Source organism: Megascapheus bottae, chromosome 2 (genome assembly GCF_031878675.1).
Source record: "Megascapheus bottae isolate mThoBot1 chromosome 2, mThoBot2.hap1, whole genome shotgun sequence".
Classification (NCBI taxonomy): domain Eukaryota; kingdom Metazoa; phylum Chordata; class Mammalia; order Rodentia; family Geomyidae; genus Megascapheus; species Megascapheus bottae.
In genome coordinates this window covers 55,402,303-55,426,865 of record NC_143510.1, presented here as the reverse complement: position 1 = coordinate 55,426,865, position 24,563 = coordinate 55,402,303, and the positions used below count along the sequence as shown (strand labels likewise).

Below are 24,563 nucleotides of genomic sequence, written 5' to 3'. Positions count from 1 at the left end.
ACTTCTTAGATGTAAGGTTTTTATTTAAAAACATCAAAAAGTGTCTTGCTATACCCAAAAGGCAGACAGTTGTGATTAGAGAATAAAGGTAAAGACTTTTTATCATTATTGTTACTACATGTTGGGTTATTCTTTTCTATTTTTTGAACTCTAGATGTAACCCAGTCTGGCCTTAAATAGCAATTCTCCTGCCAGTCTCCCTAATGCTTAGACATCAAGTATGTCCTCCCTCCAGATTACTATAGTTTTTAATACAACTTTTTTTTTTCTTCAAATGAATGTAAGGATAGAATGATCTTAACTCTAAAACATACACAAAGAATACTTTGATTTTTCATCCATGGACATTGGGAAAAGATTTGACTAATATACAAAAATACAATTTTTTTTCTTTAAAAATTGCAGGTAATATTTTTAAAAGGGATTTTACTGTGCAGGTAGATAAAAACATTGCTTTTGAAATGTACACATTTTAGATCAGTTTGAGTCAATTGATATTATGCATTAGATAATGAAAATGAAGTGGTAACATATCACTTTAAACACTTGCATTTAGTGAGGAAAAGCCTAATTAAAATTTCCTTACTTAAGGGAAGGGGAAAATCAAGATGATTGGGATGGGGTGAGGGGAGGGAAACTAGGAAAAAAACACATTCAAGAATTAATGTACACAGTACCTGTTGGATGTACTGTAATCCCTCTGTAAATCACCCTGACAATAAAATACAATTGAAAAAGAGAAGGAAGGAAAGAAAGAAAGAAAGAAAGAAAGAAAGAAAGAAAGAAAGAAAGAAAGAAAGAAAGAAAGATCAAGACAGTCCTTGCAAGTTCTATCTCAAGGAACAGTATATTTTTGTTGTTAAAGAAGCACCTCTAGAAAATATCTTTTTCACACTATTTTAAATATATTATTGGCACTAAATCAGACACTCTAGAATAGGATAGACAATAAAAAATAAGTTTTTTTGCTAAGAAATTATATTAGAAAATCTGTTCACAATCCTACTTCAACTGGCTTGGAGAGCAAAGCAGCAAAGAAATAAAAACAAAGATGATTTCATTTTAATATTTATATGATAAACTATAATTATCTGATAACTTAGAAGTAAAATGTTTGGCTCTACCATACATAATGTTTATATGTACAAGATTACAATAGCACTGCCTTTAAAACTAAATTCAGACAAGATAATTTATCCGTGTTCTTCCTTTCCAGGAAACTTCAAGAAAACTTAAAGTGTTAACATCATGAACCAGACACCTTTAATCCTAGCAACTTAGGAGGATGAGATCTGAGGATCACTATTCCAATCCAGCCTAGGCAGGAAAATCCATGAGATGCTTATCTCTAATTAACCACCAGAAAATGGGAAAAATGGAGCTGTGGCTCAAGTGGTAGAGCTAAAGCTCAAGAATAGCACCCAGCCTCTGAGTTCAAACCCATTACAGACAAAAAAGAAAAAAAAAAGCAGCTGAACACCAAATGTAGCTTACCTCCTATGAAGCCCACGGTAATGTAAAGCTGTATTACACTGTTACAGAAGGAAGCCAGCACCATTCCCAAACAGCATAATAAGCCACCAACAATCACAACTGGCCGGCTGCCATATTTATTCACCAGAATACTACTGATGGGACCTGAAGAAAAGATATTAAGAAATATTTAGTTGCAAGATCATTTCTTTATTTTCAATATCTGTTTATTTTGAAAGCTGAGAAATCAATAACCAAAGGAAAAGATTAGTTTACATGGAACATAAAGAGGACTTTTCAGTATTTAACATATAATTGTACTATTTTGTGTGGGATCCTGGGGCTTGAATTTAGGTACTGACTGTTATACCTGAGCTTTTTTTTGCCATATGAGCCACAGCTTCACTTCTAGCTTTTGGCGGGGTTGTTTATTAGAGATAAGAGTCTCACAGACTTTCCTGCCCAGGCTAGCTTCAAATTGAAATTTTCAGATCACAGTCTCTTAAGTAGCTAGGATTATAAGCTTGAGCCACCAGTATTTGCTGGATTAATATTTTTTAATTGTGGAGCTTGCCAGAGCCTTTCTATATTATTTAGTCAGAGACATCAAGAAATTCTCCTGCCTCAGCTTTCCAATAGTTTCCCCATAGTTGATTATTTCTAATCATATATAAGAATGCCCATGAGATAATAAATTAGAAGTCTCTAAGATATATCTTGCTAGGACTATCACCATTCAAATTTTAGTGCAAAACATAGTTAACATTAAATACCTAATTGATGTAAAATGTTTTTTAAAGTGGTGGCAAACGTATGCTGCAAACATCTAGGAATTATATAAATGATAATGATATCTAGAATAATGTATCATATATAACACATATATTAATTATGACTCAACATGTATTTCTTTGTATTATGAATAGATATTTTTTTTTTGCCAGTCCTAGGCTTGAGCTCAGGGCCTGAGCACTGTCCTTGGACTTTCTCAAGGCTAGAGCTCTACCACTTGAGCCTCAGCACCACTTCCGGCTTTTTTCTATATGTGGTACCGAGGAATCAAACCCGGGTCTTCATGCATGCTAGGCAAGCACTTTAAACACTAGGCCAAACTCCCGGCCCATGAATAGATATTTTAATGACTGTATTTCATTAATTATAAGACACTGATTTTACTTCTTTTTATTTTAGAAACAGCCTCTGTTTATGTCAGCCATGGATAGTTGGGTAGCTATCCTAGTCTATGCACACTCAGTTTTGATATTATTTTCCATGATTTTCATGGTCCATGAACAATCCTCCCAATAGCAATCAATCATTTTATAAAGCATTTGAAATAGAAATATGAAAATAAAGCTTGACTCTTGCCTAAACAATCTACTGACAAATTCTGGTTAACTCAAGAAAATATCAACATCAAACATTATCGAATAGGTGAAGCCGTTTAGCTGAAATTGTGAAATTGAATCTCCTTTACGACATGTTACCTCACCAGGAAAGACAACATTTTATGTGTGAATGATAAATGTTGAGGATTTTATCAGGTACCGAATGGGAAAAAGTGTAGAAATGCTTAACCCAATTTATTTAGTTGATTACCTTCCAATTTGTATGTATTTCTGTGTGTGTTTGTGTGCAAGTATAAAACAACCAGGAGTGACTAAATCATTAAAAGCATCTATCCTTCATTAAATCCAAGCAAACTATGTGTCATAAAACTAATGCTCTCTATATAACAAAAACATTATGCCTTACTTTAGCAGAATTTTTTTCTGTCATGAAGTTTCATAAAATAGCAATTCATGAAATAGCTTAATATTTAAGCTTATATGAGATTCAATAAAAGATCACATTATTTTATATATCCTATCAATGTGTAAATGGTTGCTTTGATATTATATCAGTAACAAAATTATATTTCATCTACAAATAAAGGCATTACTTCAAGAAACATAAATGTACCGGTCGCAGTGGCTCAGGCCTCTAATCCTAACTCCTCAGGACGCTGAGATCTGAAGATTTCAGCTATTGAATTTAGCGATTCACAGCCAGCCTGGGAACTAAACTCAGGGGACTCTTATCTCCAATTAAATATTAGAAAGCTGGAAGTGGTGCTTGGCTCAAGTGATAGGCCTGTAGCCACGAGCTAAAGAGCTCAGGGACAGCATTCAGGCCCAGAGTTCAAACACCATGACTGACAAAAAAATAAAAGAAAAAAAGAAAGAAATATAAATGCCAGATGAGATCACAATTCTCAGACTAACATGGCTTAGAAAAAAAATACCTAATAATGTAACTTGGAATATTATTAAATACTACCATGTGGTTTTGAAAAATATCTACATGGATAGTATTTAACACACATATTCATTCACTAATATGCTCATGTTCTTTCATGCAAATATAAATATTAATAACAATTTAAGAAAGCTAGGAAATTATAACTCCTGAACAGAATACAAAATTTTGTGTTTACAGTAACGGACACAATGATACATCAAAAGGTCAGTTGAAAAAGAGGTCTACTGAATCAATGTGCAAGATTGGTGAAAAAGAAAATTCTGCCCTAAATGGAGCATTCTCCCTTGAAAAGCTAATAAGATAAATAATTCATAATTGTTATAACATATACATATGACTTAAGAAATAACTGTCCTCATTAAAAACATGTAGCTAAATTCAAATAGCTTTGGGTGAGAAAAATTCATAATAAATTCGCTTTGATTAATTATTAAATTTAGTTGTGGAAGTTTCATAGTATTCTATTTTTTTCCTCAATTTTTTTTTGGGGGGGTGGGTTCTGGGGCTTGAACTCTGGGCCTGGACACTGTACCTGAGCTCTGCAGCTCAAGGCTACTGGCCCTACCCCTTGAGCCACGCCCCACTTCCGGTTTTCTAGTGATTAACTGGAGATAAGAGTCTCAGGTTCTTTAGTGCCTGGGCTGGCTCTGAACCACGATACTTGCATCTCAGCCACCTGAGTAGCTAGGACTAAAGGCATGAGCCACCACACCCGGCTAAATCAGTGCTCTATTCCTTAAGCTCTCTGGAAAGAGGAATTGATTTACAACTAGAAAAAATTACTAAAGCCCAACCATAATCCTCAATGCATTATAGTGCCGTCTTGAGGTTTATATGATCAATGTGAAAAGTGCATCATTTTTTTTTGCCAGTCCTAGCTCTTAAACTCAGGGCCTGGGCACTGTCCTTGAGCAATTTTGCTCAAGACTAGTGCTCTGCCACTTAGGCAACAGCATCACTTCTGGCTTTTTCTGTTTATGTGGAACAGAAATAATCCTTTGTGCACTCTAGGCAAGCACTCCCGCCCAAAGAGAAATGAATTTTAAGAACTATGACAGGTGTTATTATAAGCACTAAACTGAAAACGGATTCAAAGACATTACTCAGATATTTGGACTAATAAACAGGAGACATCCATGAGTTTATTTATATTACTAATACTATGTGGCAACTTCAGTTAATACAAACAATTGGATATATAGCATAATCAATTATTTTATAAATGTGATTGCCTATGTTGCATAAATTTAAACTTGAGCCTAGGCTATGAATCATAGTACAATTTGTTGCATATGGCAAATAATTTTATCTATTGGTCACAACAGCTGCATCAAAGCTTCTTTCCTCACTATTGATGTTAATCAATGGTTGTCACTAAAAAGAGGGAAAAAAACCAGATCTAGATGTTTGTGCAGAGAGAAAAGCTTTTATAACTTCTATAGGACCATTCGTCAAGATGTAATGAAAGTTCTAATTTTAATAAAATGCTTTTATTCTAAGTTACATAATTTAGTTGATTGATGTCCTTTAAGGATACATTTATGTAATTCATCTATAATCCTTTTTCTAGCAAAATGCAATCACTTTGCAAGTGATCTATTAGGAATAGTCATAGCACTTTCTCCCTTAAGATTAAACGCTTATAGGATGTCATAAAATATGCCTAATTCATGGTAGTTGCAAGTAAAATTTCAAGTTGTGATACAAAACAGAAGATACACTTTTACAAAGAATCTCTAAGTGCTCAGCATCAGCTGGAAAAGGTATTCAGCCCTAACATTAAGTGTAAAACATATCATTTAACACCTCACATCATTCCATTAGCAGCTTAGACTTTCATATTCATGAGAAGGATAAAGATTGAAGAAAAGAGCAAATTCCTATCCATACGTGATGTTTTTGTTACGTCTAGAATAGCTTCATGGGTGTACCTCTTTGATGAGTCTTAGGTCTAATTTCTGAGCTGGATTCATTCTTTCCTCCAGTAATCCTGCAAGAGTCTACTTAGCACCTGCTCTTCAAGTAATCACAGTGTTTAATCCTTAGTTATATTCACAAATAAAAACGCCCTAACTGTGGAGAGTTATATCTGAGCCCACACATAAGTAGAAGAAAGATAGCATTTGTCAAAGTGCTTTGTTCTATTTGCTTCTCAAGCACATCCAAAAGAAAATGGTGTGCAAGAATAAGTTTTATTTATTTCCATAACGACCACAAAAATACCAGACCAACTGATGTAACCTCTTATTCTTCTAGTCCACAGTTTCAATTCAACTCAGAATTTTAGTGTCAAGAATGATTGCCTCATTGGCGAAACTATAACACATGGCTTCATCTGTGAGCAATATCATACATTGACTTGACAGGTTGTCTCTTGCCTCCAATCCAGAGTTTGATATCAGAAGCATTCCTCTTATTTCCTAACAGGTAAGAAGGGATGATTATGCCCCTATCCCGAATGTTTCTATTATCAGAGTATTTCCTGCTATTACGCTTACAAAATCAATGTGTTTTTTTGACTGTCTTTTACATGGACAGTGCTCAGTGTTTTTAACTTCTGGTGTATAGTAAGCATGAATACTGCCATCACCAGCTCATCAATACAAGCAATGAGTCATTAATTACCTTGCTGGTAGTCAACACGTTCTGTATGTCCTCACGATGGGTTGCTGGAGGAATTACACTCTTCTGTTAGGACATTAGTAGGAGAACCCTGGTGAGAATGGACTGATTTTCTCTGGACATTTTCTCCTTATGTATTTCCCTTGATTGAGCATATTTTGTGTTCTTTCATTACACTAAACCATAGAGACTATAAAGAGTGAATGGCATAGATTAACTGAGTATTCTGAACTTTTTGAGCAAATCATGGAGGAGCCTCAGACCTTTCTCTGTCTCCACATAGTTACAAACCAGATGATTTTCACAACAAAGTTTAAGACTGTACGATCTACATATATATGAAGAGATCTTTTTTTTACATTGTCATCTGCTTTATAAACTTGAACTCAAAGTGTCTGGTCTTCTTTCTTTCATGGCAAGAACACATGATAAATTTTATAAGAAATTTTGCAGTGTAATATAATGAACATTTCATAAAAGGTATTTGATTCATCTAAAACCAAGAATTGGAATTGACTATCATTTGGAGCTATAAAAAATTTTATGCATAGCATAAACACTAACCAGAAAAAGGAAAGTACTGCAATTTAGTTTTCATTTTCTGTATTTCAAATATCCTGTCAAACCAAATGATGAAAAACCTAACTGGCAGAAAACAGTTGTTTGCAATTACAGAAATGTACCTGTGTTTACTACCATAGAATTTTCTATACTGAGATAGAATAGCTTTCTATATTGAGAGATTTCTTTTCCCAAGAAAGTTTTGTTGAATTAGGAAAGATTTACTGTTTTATTTGGACCCAAGTTGACCACCTCTTCATTATTTATTTGCCTGAGGTTTATTTTGCACTGTATCTGGGGCTGAAAATTCATCTAATTTCTCTTCCTGTATAATCTTTTATCATAGGAAAGTGAAAAATATAAAGGCAGTAATTAGGAGGCAGTGATTTCATTCTGTTACAAAGGATGGAGATATAATAGATCAATTATCTTCAGTTTACAAATTCCTTATTAATAATTGCCCCAGTTCAGAACAGGGGTGTGGTGCTGAAGGTTCACACCTGTAATCCTAGCTACTCAGGAGACTGAGATACAATGATGAAGATTCAAAGCCAGCCGAGGCAGGAAACTCATGAGTCTTCATCTCCAATTAGCTACAAGAAAACCAGAAGTGGAGCTGTAGTTAGTTGTAGAGTGCTAGCCCTAAGAAAAAGCACTCAGGGACAGTGCTCAACCTGTGAGTTCAAACCCTCTGACCACCACTAACAACAATAACAAAAACTGCCCTGCACTTTTTGCTCAAGATTAGCAATTTACTTTGAGCCACAGTGTCACTTCCAGTGGTAAAATGGATTAAGAGCTTCTCAGACTTTCCTGCACAGGCTGGCTTTGAATTTTAATCCTGAGATTTCAGCCTCCTGAGTTAGCTAGGATTACAGACGTGAGCCACTAGCACCTGACTCTGTAAATTGTTTTATATTCATTATATGTTGTAATTTTTAATCCCACTGAATTATGGGAATGTGTGTATGTGCATAGGTGTGTGTGTGTGTGTATATATATATATGTATAATACAGAATGAATCTTAAGACTATATTCTATTTACTAGTCAAGTAAATATAATTTACAGATTGAAGATTCATATTTTAAGCAATTAGTAAATAATATGATCCTTTGTATATAATGGTAAACACATACACCATATATATGAATATGTATATGTGGACATACATTTATTTATGCCATAGGAATTTTTCTTTCATTATTGTACTTAAAGCAGTACATGAAGTCTCATGCAATGCTATATTATGTTTTTTGCAATGTTACAGTCTTACCGTTCATCTATGCTTCAAAATTAGTTTTAAATGACAGCATCATAACGCATTCTCTGAGCCCATCTGTCTATTGCAATCTCCCAGACGTTTCAACTACTATTTACTATGCTCATAACTCTAAGTGTCTAACTCGAGGTTCTCAACTGAGAAGATTTCTTCAAGAGGACCCTTGCCAAACATTATTCAATGTGCAAGATGCACACTAAACATTTCTCCAGGCTAAAGAATAAGAAGTTTTGCCAGGAAGATGGCTCACGCCTGTAATCCTGGCTACCCAGGAGGCTGAGATCCGAAGATCTCAGTTCAAAGGTAGCCCAAGTACTAAAGAACTTAAGACACCAGTTAATCACTAGAAAACTGGAAGTGGCGCTACGGCTCAAGGGGTAGGGTGGTAGCCTTGAGCTGAAGACCTCAGGGACAACACCCAGGCCCAGAGTTCAAGTCCCAAAATGACAGAAAAAATGGATATGAAGTTTTATTGAGACATCTGAAACTAAATAAAGATAACTGAGTTCTCTTTAGCAAATGATGACTGGGTTTAGTGAACACTTGACTCAATGCTATATAGTAAATGACTGAAAATGTACATATATTTGGCCTGCTAAATCTGCAGATTCAACCTACCATAAATCAAAGGTTATTTGAAGAAAAAATATATTTGTTCTGATATGTAGTCATCTTTCCTTGTTCTGCCATAATTAATGTAGTATAGCAGTTATTTATGGGTGTCAATAATCTCAAGATTTAGGAGGATGTGACTAGCTTTTAGGCACCCTCTTATATAAGGAATTTGATGCTGGGTGCTGGTGGCTTATGCTTCTTATCCTAGCTACTCAAGCAGCTGAGATCTGAGGTTCACAGTTTAGAGCCAGCTGAGGCAAGAAAATCTGTAAAATTCTTAATCTCCACTAAAACTACAAGCTAGAAGTGGTGCTTGCAAGTGCTAGAGCTCTAGCTTTGGATACAAAAAAGCTCTGGGAAAGCATCAATGCCCACAGTAGAAGCCTCAAGATGGGCCAAAAAAGAAAAAATAACGGAACTTGAGTAATCAGAGATTTGATTATTCTCAAGGAAGGCAAAAATCAACCCTCATGGATTTTAAAGGGAAGCTGCATTTAATTTGGAGAAATATTTAGAGAAAAGCAAAATGTTACTTGAAAGACTTTCAGGCAGGTGAGTTATTACAATAGACAAAAATTGCAGAAGATTGTTTCATTCAGGACACGTACTCTTGATACTTTTCAAGATAGTTATGCATGTCTAAATTGCTTCACCATGTTTTAAATATCTACCTAGTAAAATTATAAACCATGCACTGGTGACTCACACTTTTAATCCTAGCTACTTAGGAGGCTGAAACATGGAGGATTTTATAGCTCAAAGTCAGCCTAGGTAGAAAATTCTTTGAGAGTCCATCTCCATATAACCTGCAAAATGTCATACTGGAGATGTTGTTTAAGGGGTAGAGCATGATCCATGAATGAAAAAGCTAAGTGAGAATATGAGGACCTGAGTTCAAACACTACTGCTGGCACACACATACACACACACACACACACACACACACACACACTCACACACTCACACAGAGAATAAAATGTGGAGGAATCAAAGGGCTACATGATATGTGGACAAAATTTTCTAATCTGTACAGTTTTTGGAAGATACAATATTTTATATCCCATTTAAATAGGAGTGTTTGAAAATATACTAAACAATTCAAAATATACCACAATCAAAACTTCTCATGATTAATTCTATTTTTGAAGTTGTTTTAAGATTTGTTGCTCCTATGCCTATTGCAATGGCTCATGTGTCTTAAAAATGTGTGCAACATGAAGAAATGCTCAACATCTCTGGTCATAAAAGAAATGCAAATCAAAACAACTCTAAGATTCCACCTCACTCCAGTTAGAATGGCCAGGATCAGGAAAACGAATAATAACAGATGCTGGAGGGGATGTGGCCAGGAGGGATCACTACTACACTGTTGGTGGGAGTGCAAACTCGTTCAACTACTATGGAAAGCAATGTGGCAGTGCCTCAAAAGGCTAAACATAGAACTCCCCTATGACCCAGCAATTCCACTACTTGGCATTTACCCAACCATCCAGAAACAAGGGCATACTAAATCCACTAGCACAACAATGTTCATTGCAGCACTATTCACCATAGCAAAGATATGGAACCAACCTAGATGTCCCTCAGTTGATGAATGGATCAACAAGTTGTCTTATTTGTACACAATGGAATTCTATGCTGCTGTCAGAAAGAATGACATCGCCCCATTTGTTAGGAAATGGAAAGACTTAGAAAAACATCACATTAAGTGAAGTAAGCCAGACTCAAAGGAACTTAGGCTGAATGGTTTCCCTCATCTGTCATAATCAGTAGAAACCTTGGGCTCTACTAGCAGAGATCTGCAATAGAGCAAAATCTTGATACATAAGGCCATATAGTATGAAGCTAATTGAAAGGACCTCCAGGATAGTGAAACAAAAGCCATATAAGGAATGATTGTTGTCCTTAATGTACTATGTTATCTCTCATCTCCTTTGCTGTCCCTTGGGTATCTCATATTGTTATAGTGTCTCACTTTGTTATCTGATATATTGAATTTATTTGTATTTGGTTATTTGAAATTTGATAGGGAAGGGGGGAAAACCAAGGCGAGTGGGGGGGGGAGAGAGGGTAATGGGTACCAAGACATGTGAAAGGGTATCAATGTATGTGAATTAATGCACCTTCAATCTGGCAAATATGCAACCCTTTTATTAATTACAATAAAAAAAATAAAAATAAAAAAATGTGTGCAAGACTTATCCAAAATAGTCTATACAGTTATTAATTGAGCAGCATGCCAAATAAGCTTTTATACCTTCTGTGACTTAATTTTTACTCTTTTGATGCTAACATGGTCCATGACAGATACAATTGCACTCTCTGAACATGTTCTAAACAACTTGACATTACAATATTGCCCTAAATTAGGCACAGATAGAACTTTACTTAAGATGTAGGTGAAAGCTACTCTTCTGAAATATGTATGGTCCATCTCCTTGAGGATATAAAGAACAGTTAACTAATTGGTTGTTTATCAAAAATTAGTGCTCCATGAGTGTAGTCTTTGGAAAGAATTGTAGTGTATGGCTAATTTATCATTTCAATGGATAAATGGGGGGAGGGGGAGAAAGAGTAACTAAAAATGTGGTTTGCAGAAGTGGCCAAAGAAGAAAATAAGAGGTACAGGTCTATCACCAGGGGCATATCTGAATGGCTTTCTACTCTAAGTGAGTCATCTGTGCCCACCACACTGACATTAGTTTCAGTGGGAGCAGATGATTACCCTAGCAAAGTTCCTCAGAAAAAGAAAGGCCAACATGCTTAGATCTTTCAAGGAAGAGTTTGGCTCACTTGATAGAAAAGCGCTGAAAAATCACTTGGATAAGTGAGGTGTTTTTCTTCTTTTAAGTTTTGACAGTTCTATGCCTTTATCATCTATCCCTGAGTTCCCTTGTTCATTCAACAAAATCTGAAGAGCACTGTTTGCAAACACCTTCTTGACTGTTGGAGCTAACTATATCAAAAGGTTGTTTGCAGACACTATTCTATTCTAAAAGGAATAAGGGTATAGGAAATGGGAGTGATACATAAACTGCACTTTGATGTTGTTCATCCCAAGATACATTTAAGAAAGACCTTTTTGTGGTACTAGCTCTGTGAGTTGGAGAAAACTTAATCATGGGAAAAAATGACATTAGAGACAGAGGATAGAGTTGTAAAACAAACAGTATTGGTTTTCCAGATACAGATGTTTCAAATTAAGATATACAAATTTTCCCTAAGAGTATTAGGGAATCTAATTATTTTTTTTCCTTAACTTCACTCATGCTAATTCAAACATCACACTGGGTTTTCTTTCCTACCTTTACTTCTCAAGAATTCATTTGAGACCTCCAAGACAACAAAAAGTGGATGAATTTATAACACTTTAGATGCTCTCTTTTCTTTTCTTTTTCTTTTTCCATTTTTTCTCTTTTACTGTGGCTTGAGTTCAAGGCCTCCTGCTTTTGCTTGACCTTTTCACTCAAGGATGGTGTTCTAACAATCAAGCCAGGCCTTCCTTTACTTCTGGTTTTTGCTGGTTAATTGAAACTAAGGATTTCACAGACTTTCTGCCTAGACTGACTTCAAACTGCAATCCTCGGATCACAGTCTCCTAAGTAACTAAGATTACAGGCTTGATCCACTAGTGCCCTGCTGAGTGCTTTTGAATGACTAATAATGACAAAAAAATTTTAATGCAAAAAAATCATATAAAAAACATTATGGTCACTTCATCTCTCTCTCTTACTCATATTACTTGGGCCTATGTGTATAGATTTTCCACATTGTATATATGTGGTCTTTCCTGAAAATTCAGATACCATATGACTATATTGTAATGTGGGTTATAGAATGATAGCAGTTCTTATTTACTAATTTCAATTATTCCATCCTAACTTTATTGTTGAGAGAAAGTCTGATAAGAACAAAGTAAACAGCACTGATTTAGAAAAATCAGTGTTTGTTATAAATGCTTGTCTCAGAATTTAAATGAATTCTTTTCAGCAACTCTCTCAACTCATCCCTAAAACATCTCATTAGCTGGAAAGAGCAGCATCTGTAAACAACCACAGTAGTTCAGAGACTGAAATTCATTCCCTTCATTGTCATGGAAATCTTTTCTTGGGCAGCAAGTTTTTAAATAAACTGACTGACTAGGATTCTAGGATTTTATGGGGGGAGGGAGGGAATTGAGGTGCAGACCTTAAATCCTTGCTATGCCTGAGGAAGGTGGTAGGATTCCAAGGCCATCCTAATGTAAAAAGGAGACAGTAACTATCCAAAAGATAGTTCAAGTAGAAGAGCATAAAGTACAAGGCTTAGATTTCAAACTTCAGTATGGCCAAAAATACCAAAAATATATTACAGGACATCACTTGGGAATCAGTTCTGCTACCAGGTTAAAAGGAAAAATTTTTAGGGCTGGGAGTTTGGCCTAGTGGTTAAAGTGCTTGCCTAGCATGCACAAAGACCCGGGTTCGATTCCTTGGTACCACATACATAGAAAAAAGCCGGAAGTGGTGCTGAGGCTCAAGTGGTAGAGCTCTAGCCTTGAGAAAGTCCAAGGACAGTGCTCAGGCCCTGAGCTCAAGCCCAGGACTGGCCAAAAAAAAAAAAAAAAAGGAAAAATTTTTATAAAACTTACCTAACAAACTATGCATTATGAATATCAGATTGATAATGAATATTGATAATATGGCATGTCTTCTCTTACAAAATGTTCATTTTTCTAATTCCTATTAAGATAGGTACAATGGAAGATACGTACTTGGACCAATTTATGGTTCTTCATTAAATGTTTAAGAAAATGTTGATAATTATATATATATCAATAAAGTGGAATATTTCTATTTCTACCTGATTTAAGCCACTCTCTCACTGTGACTAAAATATTGTGCCTTTTAATATATCTTTTTTCATAAGTAAGCTATAAACTTACTTGCATATTACATTAACTTGCTTCCAATTACGTATCAGAAAAAGCACTTAGATTTATTCTTGTTTGTAGTTTTTTTGCAAGCACACACATATGTTAGATTAATCTCATTTTAATTTTGGTTCAGCTTTTCCAAGATAAATTTGATCATTTGCTTTTCAGTGCTTTAACAATAATTTTTTATAAAATGTCTTTTAAAAGCTTACTTGAAGTTAAAATCAATTCAGATATTTTCTGACTGAAATTAAATCTGATATACTCAATTATTTTGAGAGTGGGGACCAGTTTTTTGGTAATTGAGTTTGGGAGACATCATTTTTAAACACATTGAATGAACTAAGTCTACTGCTCCCAAATGTTCAAATGTTCAGACTTGAAGCATAAGATAAGATAAGGCTTCCAACTACAAAAAATTCACAGACAAATGGATCCCTCTGCTAGCGTTGCTTACCAAAGCACTACAGACTGAACTGAAACACCACAGAAACTTGTTTCTTTGTGGTTCTGGAGGCTGAGAAACTCAAAATCAAGATACCATGGAGATTCATTTTATTCCAAGTCCTCTTCTTTTACTTTTAGGTAGGTGATAGCCATTGTGTGCTTAAACAGAGAAAGAAAGGGAGGGGGAAGAGAGAAAGACCATCTCTCTAGTGTATCATATAAACACCAATCCTAGCCCTCCTGACTTATTTTCATTAATTATTTCAAGAAGTTGCATTTCCAAATAGAGACACATGGGGATGTGAGCTACAACATAAATTTGGCAGGAACATATTCAGTCCACAAAGAATAAAGGTGTCATGAATTTGCTGGAGATAAAAATGTCACCTCCACACTGTAAAAGCAATAGTATAATGATCATTGGATAAATTCTGGTAAATCATTTTGAAGACTCAAAATCGAGTTGAGTGGATTGAAAATAATACATTTATTAAAACTGCTAGTTTGATATTTTCTCACAAAACTAGGGGACAATTAAATGAAATTGTTAGTAAGGGCCTGAAACCTCTCATTCATCCCTCATTGTCAAAGGTAGGATGTGTTTTAAAATCAAGGGAAAGCTGGAAGCATTTGAAGATGAATTGTTTGAATACTCCATCTGTTTAATGTTTAACAGGAGAGTCCACACACATGACCTAACATTTAATCAATGATGATGAAATCCATAGCCAATCTGCTTCTTGCTTCATATCCTCTAAATTGACTATAAAAACAAAGGAGCTTATGTCCAAAGCATTGTCCTTATTCAAGTCCATCTAAAGGCAGTAGGTAGACTAGAGATGTGGGTACATGGACATAGGTTAGATAAAACTGGAATGCTTTTCAATAGTTTTTCTGAAGTTTTAGTACTTTTTCTGTTCTTGGTTTTTTTCTTCCAGAATTTCACAATCACTGGCAACAAAATCTAGATTCACTCCTGGAGATGACAATAACTTTGGCTGCACTTTAAATAAGAGTATCAAAATATACCCATCAGTAAAACAGGAACTTTTCCTGGACTTTACATCATATTTTTAGTCCAATAGTTTAAGGGGAAATTGTAGAATGTAAGTGAAAACTTGGTAGTCTAAAAGCAAATGATAAAATATTAAAGTAGTTGACAACGTTCTACACACTAAAAACTTCAAGAATGTCTTACTACTATGAAGCTATTTTTAAATGAACATAAATATAAAAATAAGATACTGTTTTAACAGCTACTCAATGCTTCTAATCATCTCCTTCCCCAACCCTCTCTTGTCCTGGGCTTGAACTCAGAGCCTGGGTTTTGTTCCTGAGCCTCTCTGTGCTCATAGCTAGCACTATACCACTTAAGCTGAAGTGCCACTTCCTTCCTTTCTATATATATGTGGCACTAAGGAATTGAACCCAGGGCTTCATGCATGCTAGGCAAGAACTCTACCACTAAGCCACATTCGTAGCCCTCTAATAGTCTCTTATGAAGAAAGATCTAGACAGATGTGTCAGTAAACAGGCAACATGTTTAAGAGGAAGTTAGATTGGTTGTAGGTACCATATCTGATACAGCTTTATATTTTATCACAAATATTAGGTGTTTTTAATTTTATGATTTTGAAGGAGTTTCATTTTACATGTATGCTATTAAAGACATTGATGACAGCTATCAGACAGTGGATTATTTGATGTCTAATTTTGAAATGTATTTTCCTTAAATACCTAGAGGAAATCCATCCAGAGGATCTTGTCAAGTAGTTACTAATGAATGACCCTAAAATATCTTCCATGTCAAATTATGTGATAGAGATGACAGCCTGTTATTTAAAAATGGCAGTAAACTTTGAAAATGAAAAAATATACTCATTAAAATAGGCATTATTGGTCTGTGAATCTAGCTCTGTCAGAATATTCAATGTACATACTTTTGAACTTTATTCTCTTATATAAATGAAATTTTGTGTCCCTTCATCAGACTCTTCCCAAACTTTCTCTCCATTGGTGTCAGGTAATCAACATTCTATGTCTTTGAACTCAATTTTTTCAATTGTCCATGTATATGAGATGATCCAGTATATTTATTTTAATTTGTATTTATTTTTACTAGCTGTATTAATTGTATGCCATGCAGCGTGCTCATTTTTAATTTACTGTGTCTGAAAATCTCACACAGAATTCACACTCAAGAAGCAATTCTAACGTGCTTGGTGTTTTTGGACAGGAACTCATCCAGTCTAACTTCAAAGTTTGGATCCTCTCGTGTGGTCATCCCCCTGAGTGCTGGATGACAGATGTACACTTCTATATTGAGCACACAGAGGTCTAATCTTAATCCTTTTCGTTTTCTATACTGAGCGGGAAAACGTCTTCATACATCCTTGTCTTTATCCAATGGTACCTGGTACTTGCATAAACATTGGCTTTCAATGTTTCTCTCCAGTCATGTGTACAAACTAAATGCAAAAAGTAGATATTTTGGCTCTGACAGAAGACAAAGTGTCTATATAATGTATTATAAAACCCAAACACATTGGTATAACCATTTGAGGCCTCCTAGAGCCTCTACCCTGAGACTGGGTTAAGTCTAGTGATATGTAGTAATCATAACCACTCCCGTAATTCAGTTTTCACTATTAATGATTTATGGACTATTGCACATGATTTTTGGAAGACCAGGTGAGTTAAGAGCTTTGCAAAGATTGAAAAAATACACCACATTTCTATTCCACTACCCAGACCACTTCCATTTAATTGATTCCAAATTATACAACTAGCTACCCATTACCTTCTCTACATATAGAAACTCACTATTCTGTGTTGGACTCTAAGGATGGATTAAGCCTAAGAACGATGTTCTGTTCTATATGATGCAAACTAGGCATTTCACCCCTCTTACTCTTCTTCTGTTAGTGGACTGTGTTCTGCACTTAATCTGGAGTGGATAAAATTATAAGACGCCAAATAGTACCTATGGCTCATGTCTGTAATTCTAACTACTCAGGAGGCTGAGACCAAGAATTAGAGTTCAAAGGCAGCCCAGGAAAGGAAGGCTATGAAACTTTTACCTCCAATTAATCATCAGAAAACCAGAAGTTCTAGTAGTAAATTGTTAGAACAAATTTGATAAAAATAGAAAAATCTTTTTATTGTTCAATCATTACAAAAATATACGTCTACTGCTTTATTGATCAGTACAAATACAATATCTTTTGGAATTGACTGATAATCTCATTGCTCTGTTTCTACAATGATTTAGTTATTGATTCATTCCCAGCTACAGTGTGATGACTCTATCATACTAATCTAATAGTAGTCATTTCTGCTCAAATTCATTTTAGGGTCTTTCTTTAGGTTATTTTGTCATTACATGTATGCATATACATATATACGTGAATTCTTGCTACTGAACCACCATTTATTTTAAACATAAAAACACTCACCATTGCCTTCCTGATTGGTAGAAAATCAGAAAGGAAAGAAACATCCATATCAGTCCCAAATTCCAAATTTCAGACTAGAACTCTTTCTTGATCATAGGATAGAACCCACCCTAACATCTTTTTAAAAAATACAATAGAAAGCTGTGACAGCCATAATCCTAGCTACTCAGGAGGCTGAGATCTGAGGGTTGCAGTTCAAAGTAGGCCCAGGCAGAAAAATGAGACTCTAATCTCCAATTAAGTGGTAGAGCACTAGCCTTGACCTAACAAGCTCTAGGACAGAGCCCAGGCCCAGAGTTCAAACTCTGCAATGGTCAAAAAAAAAAAAAGAACAAAAAAAGAAAGCTGTTATAGATATCTTTTAATTTGAGCCATGAAATTAAATCTGCTTCTGTATATTTCATTTCATAGACCATCACTGCTGTTTCAGTGCTAGATGTCATCCTAGATTACAACTGGATTACATCCTAGATTACAGTTCTTTTTTAATTCTATTGGTCTTTCCTTACGTGACATTTATCAAATCTTCTATTAAAAACAAATAGATCACTAGAGTGATCTTCAGAAAGCATAGTATTGATGTTGGCTTTCCTTCTTAAAACCCTTAATTGACTTATCAGCTTCAGAGTAAAGATAAACTACTTTAAAGTGAGACCACGCCCATTCATCATGTGCCAGTCCTCAACCTTTGGATTTTACATACATTCACAATCTTTTGTCTCTCTGAAGTTTATCCATTTACTACATCCTCAAAAAACGAAAACAAAAACAAACCAAACTCCCCCCCAAAAAAACAAAAACAAAAACGGAGTAGCTAGTATTCTTGAGACTAAATCTAAACATTGAAGAAATAGAATGAGAGAAACTCCTCTTCTCCAATTCCTTTGGGTTGTAATGCTTCCTAGGAGGTATCTATAAAATGCCCAAGTTCTTGCACCTTTCTATCTTGTTTCCTGTTCCCCCTGAAAGAAATACCTGCCCTTTTGTCTACATGATTAGAACTGGTTTGTGTCATCATTAGGTCTAATTAGGACAATTCCCCTACCAGCACGTGAGTCAGTTTGTCATTCACTGTGTACTTGGTGACAATTCTACAAAATTTCTTCTTTGATGCCTATGGAGAGAGCTTCTTCCATGACTGTTAATTTAATTCTAAACTTGATCTTCAGCTACTTTCATATACATTCACAGGGGAATTACCCATCATCCGTGTTGTGATTAGCCTTCCTGAAGTAGATACTGCGATGTAATCTCCACTCTACTCCCATGATTCGCTTAGGTTAAGTTCAATGCCCATTGTAGCTGGTATTTTAGGAGGGTGGTTAGACAAAATTAATTGAAGCCAATGAAATGGGACAAAATTCTTGTTTAGTGCTTTTAGAATAAAGAGTTCCCTTCAAAGAAAGAATGTTGCTTAACTGAAGCTGATCACAAAGGTATGTTATAAGGTTTAAAAGGAGCCACACTAAAGATGAATTTCATGATAGCGATGACAGTTTTCAATGACATAATTGAACTGAAAAATCAACTACTTTGGATTTTACTCTATTCCCAATTCATATGATATAAACTTGGTAATAATAATAAGGTAACAAATGAGCCAATTTTTAAACTATAGGAATTTCATTTCTATTTCTTATATCAAAAATATTCTCATACAAAATTTTAAGTTATATAATTTTCATTACACCACAAGCCATTCACCAAGAACCTTAGATTTATTACTTATATTGAGTTCTACAATGACAACAGTAAATAGGCAGTTATATTTTCATGAAAATTAAAGTTTTGACAACCAATGATCACAAAAATTATAGTGCTAAGTCTGAAACTAAGCCTTGATTAAAATTCCATTGGCTAAGGATAGGAATATGTCTTGATTGTAGAGTACTTGACTAGCATGCATGAACTTCTGCATATGTCTAAAGAGGTTGAGTGCTAAACTCGAGCAAAAGAAACCCCTGACAGTGCCCAGTCCTTGATTTCAAGTGCCAGGACTGGCAAAAAATTCTATCAGGCTTAAAATTATGTCCAAAATTAAATTTTCTCATTCATAAAACTTAAATACATAATTGCGAATTTTCTGTACTAGTTCTAGCCATTTAAGGTACTATCTGTGAATTGAACTTGCTTTATTTTTGCCAGTCCTGGGGCTTGAATTCAGGGCCTGGGCACTGTCCTTGGGCTTTATCAAGGCTACAACTCTACCACTTGAGCCACAGCACCATTTCTGGCTTTTTTCTATATATGTGGTACTGAGAAATCAAACTCAGGTCTTTGTGCATGCCTGGCAAGCACTCTACCACTAGGCCAAACTCCCAGCCCCGGGAATTGAACTTTCTAAGTATACTTAATGTGCTTACTAAAACTTTTAGTCTAAAATTAATTAGTAACCAAGCAAAAAATCATTAAAGATCATTAAAAAATATTTCATATATCTACTCATCATTTATGTATTGAGCATTTTTAGGCTATGAATAGGTATTTGAACCAGAAAGTCATGACTCTTATCTTCAAGTAGTCTATATTCTGAGAAACCTCCATAAAATTACAAATTAAAGGCATTATTAAATAAGATTATGGTATTATTCCTTATCTCTTCATATGATTATCTGTGGCAAGAAATTATTACAATATCTGAAGGACTACAAAGGCAGTTAGATCAAAGTGACATTTTTTTCTCAGTAAAAGTTTTACTGGTGTCTTAAGTAAAGAACATCAATTACGATGTTTCAGTTTTTAAGTAAATGTTTTACAAAAACATTCTTTATTTCTGATTCCCCAGTTATCAATCTAACTTCCTCATTATTCAGTTTGAGCATCACAGTTGTCTTCTCTTAGTGAAATCTTGCCATTTATTAGAAAAGCAAAAGTTTCGTATGTATTTTTCTCTGTTCCATCAATCACTATTTCTATAACCTGTGGTCACAAATGCTCAAATCTGAAAGAACAACCCCATCTTAGAATAACTTCTGCATCACTTACACTAACTTAGAACAACACTGCACCACCTACTTATTTAATAATGCTCATCTACATAGGTTTCCTTCCAGGTGGACAAATACTTTATATAATGTTCAATAAATTATGCTTGTGACCCAATAAAGCTAAACATGGGCAACACTGGATGGAATTTAGCTCAAATCATTGGAACATAGATTATAGTTCTACAGAATATTTTAAAAAATCTGAGAAACAGGGAATCTCCAAAAATGTATTTTGCCTGTGATAAGGCCACTGAAGAAGGGCCCCATTCAGAAATGAAGTGAACATTATGCAGGCTTTTCTTTTCTCCCCCCATGTCGGACAATTAGTTGCAGACTGACTAATCAATAGTAAAAAGTCACCACTTTTAGCTACTTGCTGGCCTCAAGAGCCCTTGGGGTTTTCTTGTTTTATTGGACTGGTGAAAATTCTGAATTCAGCCAAACCACAATTTGTAAATTAAATCATTATTTTTAAAAGAAAATTCACAAATGTTTATATTTACCTTATGATATAGAATCAGTACTCTCATGACTGTAATTTTTTTTCACACCTCAGCCTCCTGAGTAGCCAGGGTTACAAGCGAGAGCTACCACACCTGGCTTACCTCTAGGTATTTTTTGCTACTTTTATTCTAAAGTCATTATACCTATGACAAACAGAACCAATCATCAAAAAGGAATAATTTTTGATAGCTTTTCTCTAAATCTCTCAAAGGCTTGTTCCTCTACATTTGCAAATACAGTCAATAAAGTTTTTCAGAGTGTTCCCAGATGTATAGGGCTACCTTCCATATCTAGTGCAAGAGAATGTTTGGAGATGGTGCAGAAACATAAATCTACTATAAAAGTTGATCAATACCCTAAGTGATTATTTTGTCCTGCAGGATACATTTCTTGAGACATGAGTTTTATGTTTATAATCTTCCACCTATGACCGGCCACCAATGTCTTCTTCCTTTGAGGTAAAACTGCAGTGTGTATCTGTCTGATTGTCCACTATCCTTAGTAAGATAGTCAACAATCAATTTCAAGCCAGTGGTTCGATTACCAGTAAAAAGTAGCATGACTATCAAAACAGAGTGTATAATTTAAAAATAAAAGTAGACTTGACCTATGGAAGAATTTGGAGCTGGTAAATAAAAATAAGAAAACCAAGCAGGTAATTGTGAGAAATTTGTAGGCATATTCTATCTTTAAAAACAAATAGGGACAAATTCATTGAGAAAGGAGAACGATACTGAGAAAAATGAATGATTAATTTAAGGATTTGTAAGGGTTATGACATGTTTAATATTAATAAGCTATCCATTTGATTGACTCCACCTTTCTGCCTTTGAAAAGTACAGCCTGCCCAACAAAGTCAGGATTTATCATATTTGAGAAATACTGTTTGAGAAATGATTTCATTCCTCTATTTGTTTTCAATAAAAGTCTTCCTATTGTTGACTCTGCTGACTTTACAAGGGTGAAAATAATCCAGCCTGAATACTTTCTTTGTTCCCTTGCTAGTGGAAATCTGCCCCCCTCCAGAACTTCTGACAATGTCACCAGTTACTCATTAGAACTGGTTTAGTCATCTGCTGTTAATACTTAATCCCTTCAAGTTTGATAAGAACTCATAATTAAATAATTTAAATTCATGGTCACATCTCTTATCGAGGAGTGCCTATCTCACAGCTGTTCAAGAAAAAAGTATATAGACAAAAAATTGAAATGTGCTGAGGGAAAATAGGGCATGTTTCTGTTCAGTGGTTGATACGAGTATATAACTTTTGAGTCCAGTATCTCTGCGATATCCATCCAGAAAGATAAATAACTTGTAGGTCTTTGAGAATACAATTTGATATAAATCTCACAAACAGGGTATGCACTGAAACATGAAAATGGCATTCATACTCTCACATGGTAGAAAAAAAGCAGTCAATTTTTGTGATTCAGGAACTCTTTGTGTAGTGTGGCTGAATACACAAAACAAATAACCTATTAGACACAAGATGGGAGATTAAGCCATTAGAGAGGCCAAAAGGCTGATCCACTTCTTAGGCTGGCACAGAAGACAGAAAAGAGCCATGAAAAGTATTTGTGAATTTGCCAGCTCTGCCACAGAGGAAATACTAGCTCCATGTTACATGGATGAGTCTTAACAAGAGAAGAAATTAAGATGGTGAGTTCTAATCAATTTGACATGAAAACAGGACTAGGCAAACACACTTGTCCAAGTGCTCATTTGCTCCAAGATACCTGACTTCACTGTACCCCAGCCCAAGAAATTAAGAAACACTAATATTTTATTAGTTACAAGAGGGAGGTTTTAGAAAATACATTATTCTAAAGGATTCATTCCGAAGGGGCGAAAAGTCACTTATGAGAACTCTAATAAGCTATTCTAAAATTCATCATTCTCCAAATGCAATCAACCAAAACACTGTCATTTGAATTAATGTTGGAACGTATTTAGATAGATGGCAATATCCAATGGATAAAAATATTAATATGTTCCTTGCTCTGAAAAAACCTTATGATCGATACTTCTTAAAAAAAATAAGTCTTCCCAACTCAGGTGGGGTATTGCAGGATATGGTACTTATACCCAATGGAATTCTATGCTGTTATCACAAAGAATGGCATCACCCCATTCGTAAGAAAACGGAAAGACTTGGAAAAACAATCATACTAAGTGAAGTAAGCCAGACCCAAAGGAACATAGGTTCAATGGTTTCCCTCATCTGTAATATTTTGTACACATCTAGGACTCTAGTAGCAGAGGATTATAATAGCACAAAACCTATATATATATATATATATATATATATATATATATATATATATATATAGGATGAGACTAAATGAAATGATCTCTAGGATATGGAAACAAGAGGTTTATCTTGTGTGATTGCTGTTCTTAATATACTGTGTTATTTCTCTTCTCTTGTTTTGCCCTTATGGTTAATCTCATATTGTTACTGTATCGAACTTTGTTACCTGGTATATTATATATACATTTATTTGTTTATTTGAAATAGGGAAGGGAAGGGGGAAACAAGATGATTGGGAAGGTATGGGGGGAGGGAAATTGGGACAAAAACATGAGAAGGGGTGTTAATGTAAGAGAAGTAATATACCCACTACCTGACGAATGTAACTGTAACCCCACTATCCATTATCCCAACAATAAAATTAAATTTAAAAAAGAACTCGTAGAATTCTAACAATCTCATATACTAGTAGCCTTTTCTTTTTTATTTTTTCTCTTGAAATGGGCATCTTTTCCCACCTGACATCAAGAAATAAAACCTACCACAAACAGAACTCCTATTCCCATGACTGATGTAAAAGCTGCTTCATACCAACAACTGTGATACATAATAAATTCGGAATAAATTAGTGGCCATTAGGCTACAGGCTCCTCATCATTTGCAGTACAAATGGCGCTTAGACTTCAGGCATTACTGGAAATGCCTTTCCTCTGAGGAGTGATATTGATACCCTTTAGCCAGAAAACATTAAAGTGATTCAACAAAATATACCGACCTCAGGAAAGATGTAACACGTTATCTTTGTGACACAAATATTATTAAAGTTTCCTAGTAGCAAAAAAATATTTTCCACCAAAATAAAAAATGATGTCTTTGAGATAGAAGTTAAATATATCTCATATAAAAATGATATTTCAGAACCCTAGTAGTGGTACACTATTTATACCTGCTGCTACTAAATCACAAAGGGAATGTTCAAATTACATTCATGAGCTATAAAAGAAGATTTTTGCTTTCATTTTTGCATCTGCTTTAAATTCCTTCTCTAGATGATTTGGGCAATATATTGGGCTTTATTGTTGGTGTTCCAGAAAAGGAAAAGTCAAGTTGAATTTTAAGATCCTAGAGGGTAATATATCTATTTACGGAT

General features: G+C 34.9%; 1 protein-coding gene across 3 annotated transcripts in view; it reads right to left on the bottom strand.

The window, feature by feature from the left end:
- Slc16a7 (solute carrier family 16 member 7) overlaps positions 1-24,563 on the bottom strand; it is a 130,884-nt gene that overhangs the window by 12,746 nt on the left and 93,575 nt on the right. For all 3 annotated transcript variants that reach the window (XM_090327804.1, XM_090327806.1, XM_090327808.1), the window contains one exon: positions 1,495-1,638. In XM_090327804.1, the coding sequence (XP_090183930.1) occupies positions 1,495-1,638 (144 nt within the window). The remainder of the gene's footprint in view (positions 1-1,494; positions 1,639-24,563) is intronic.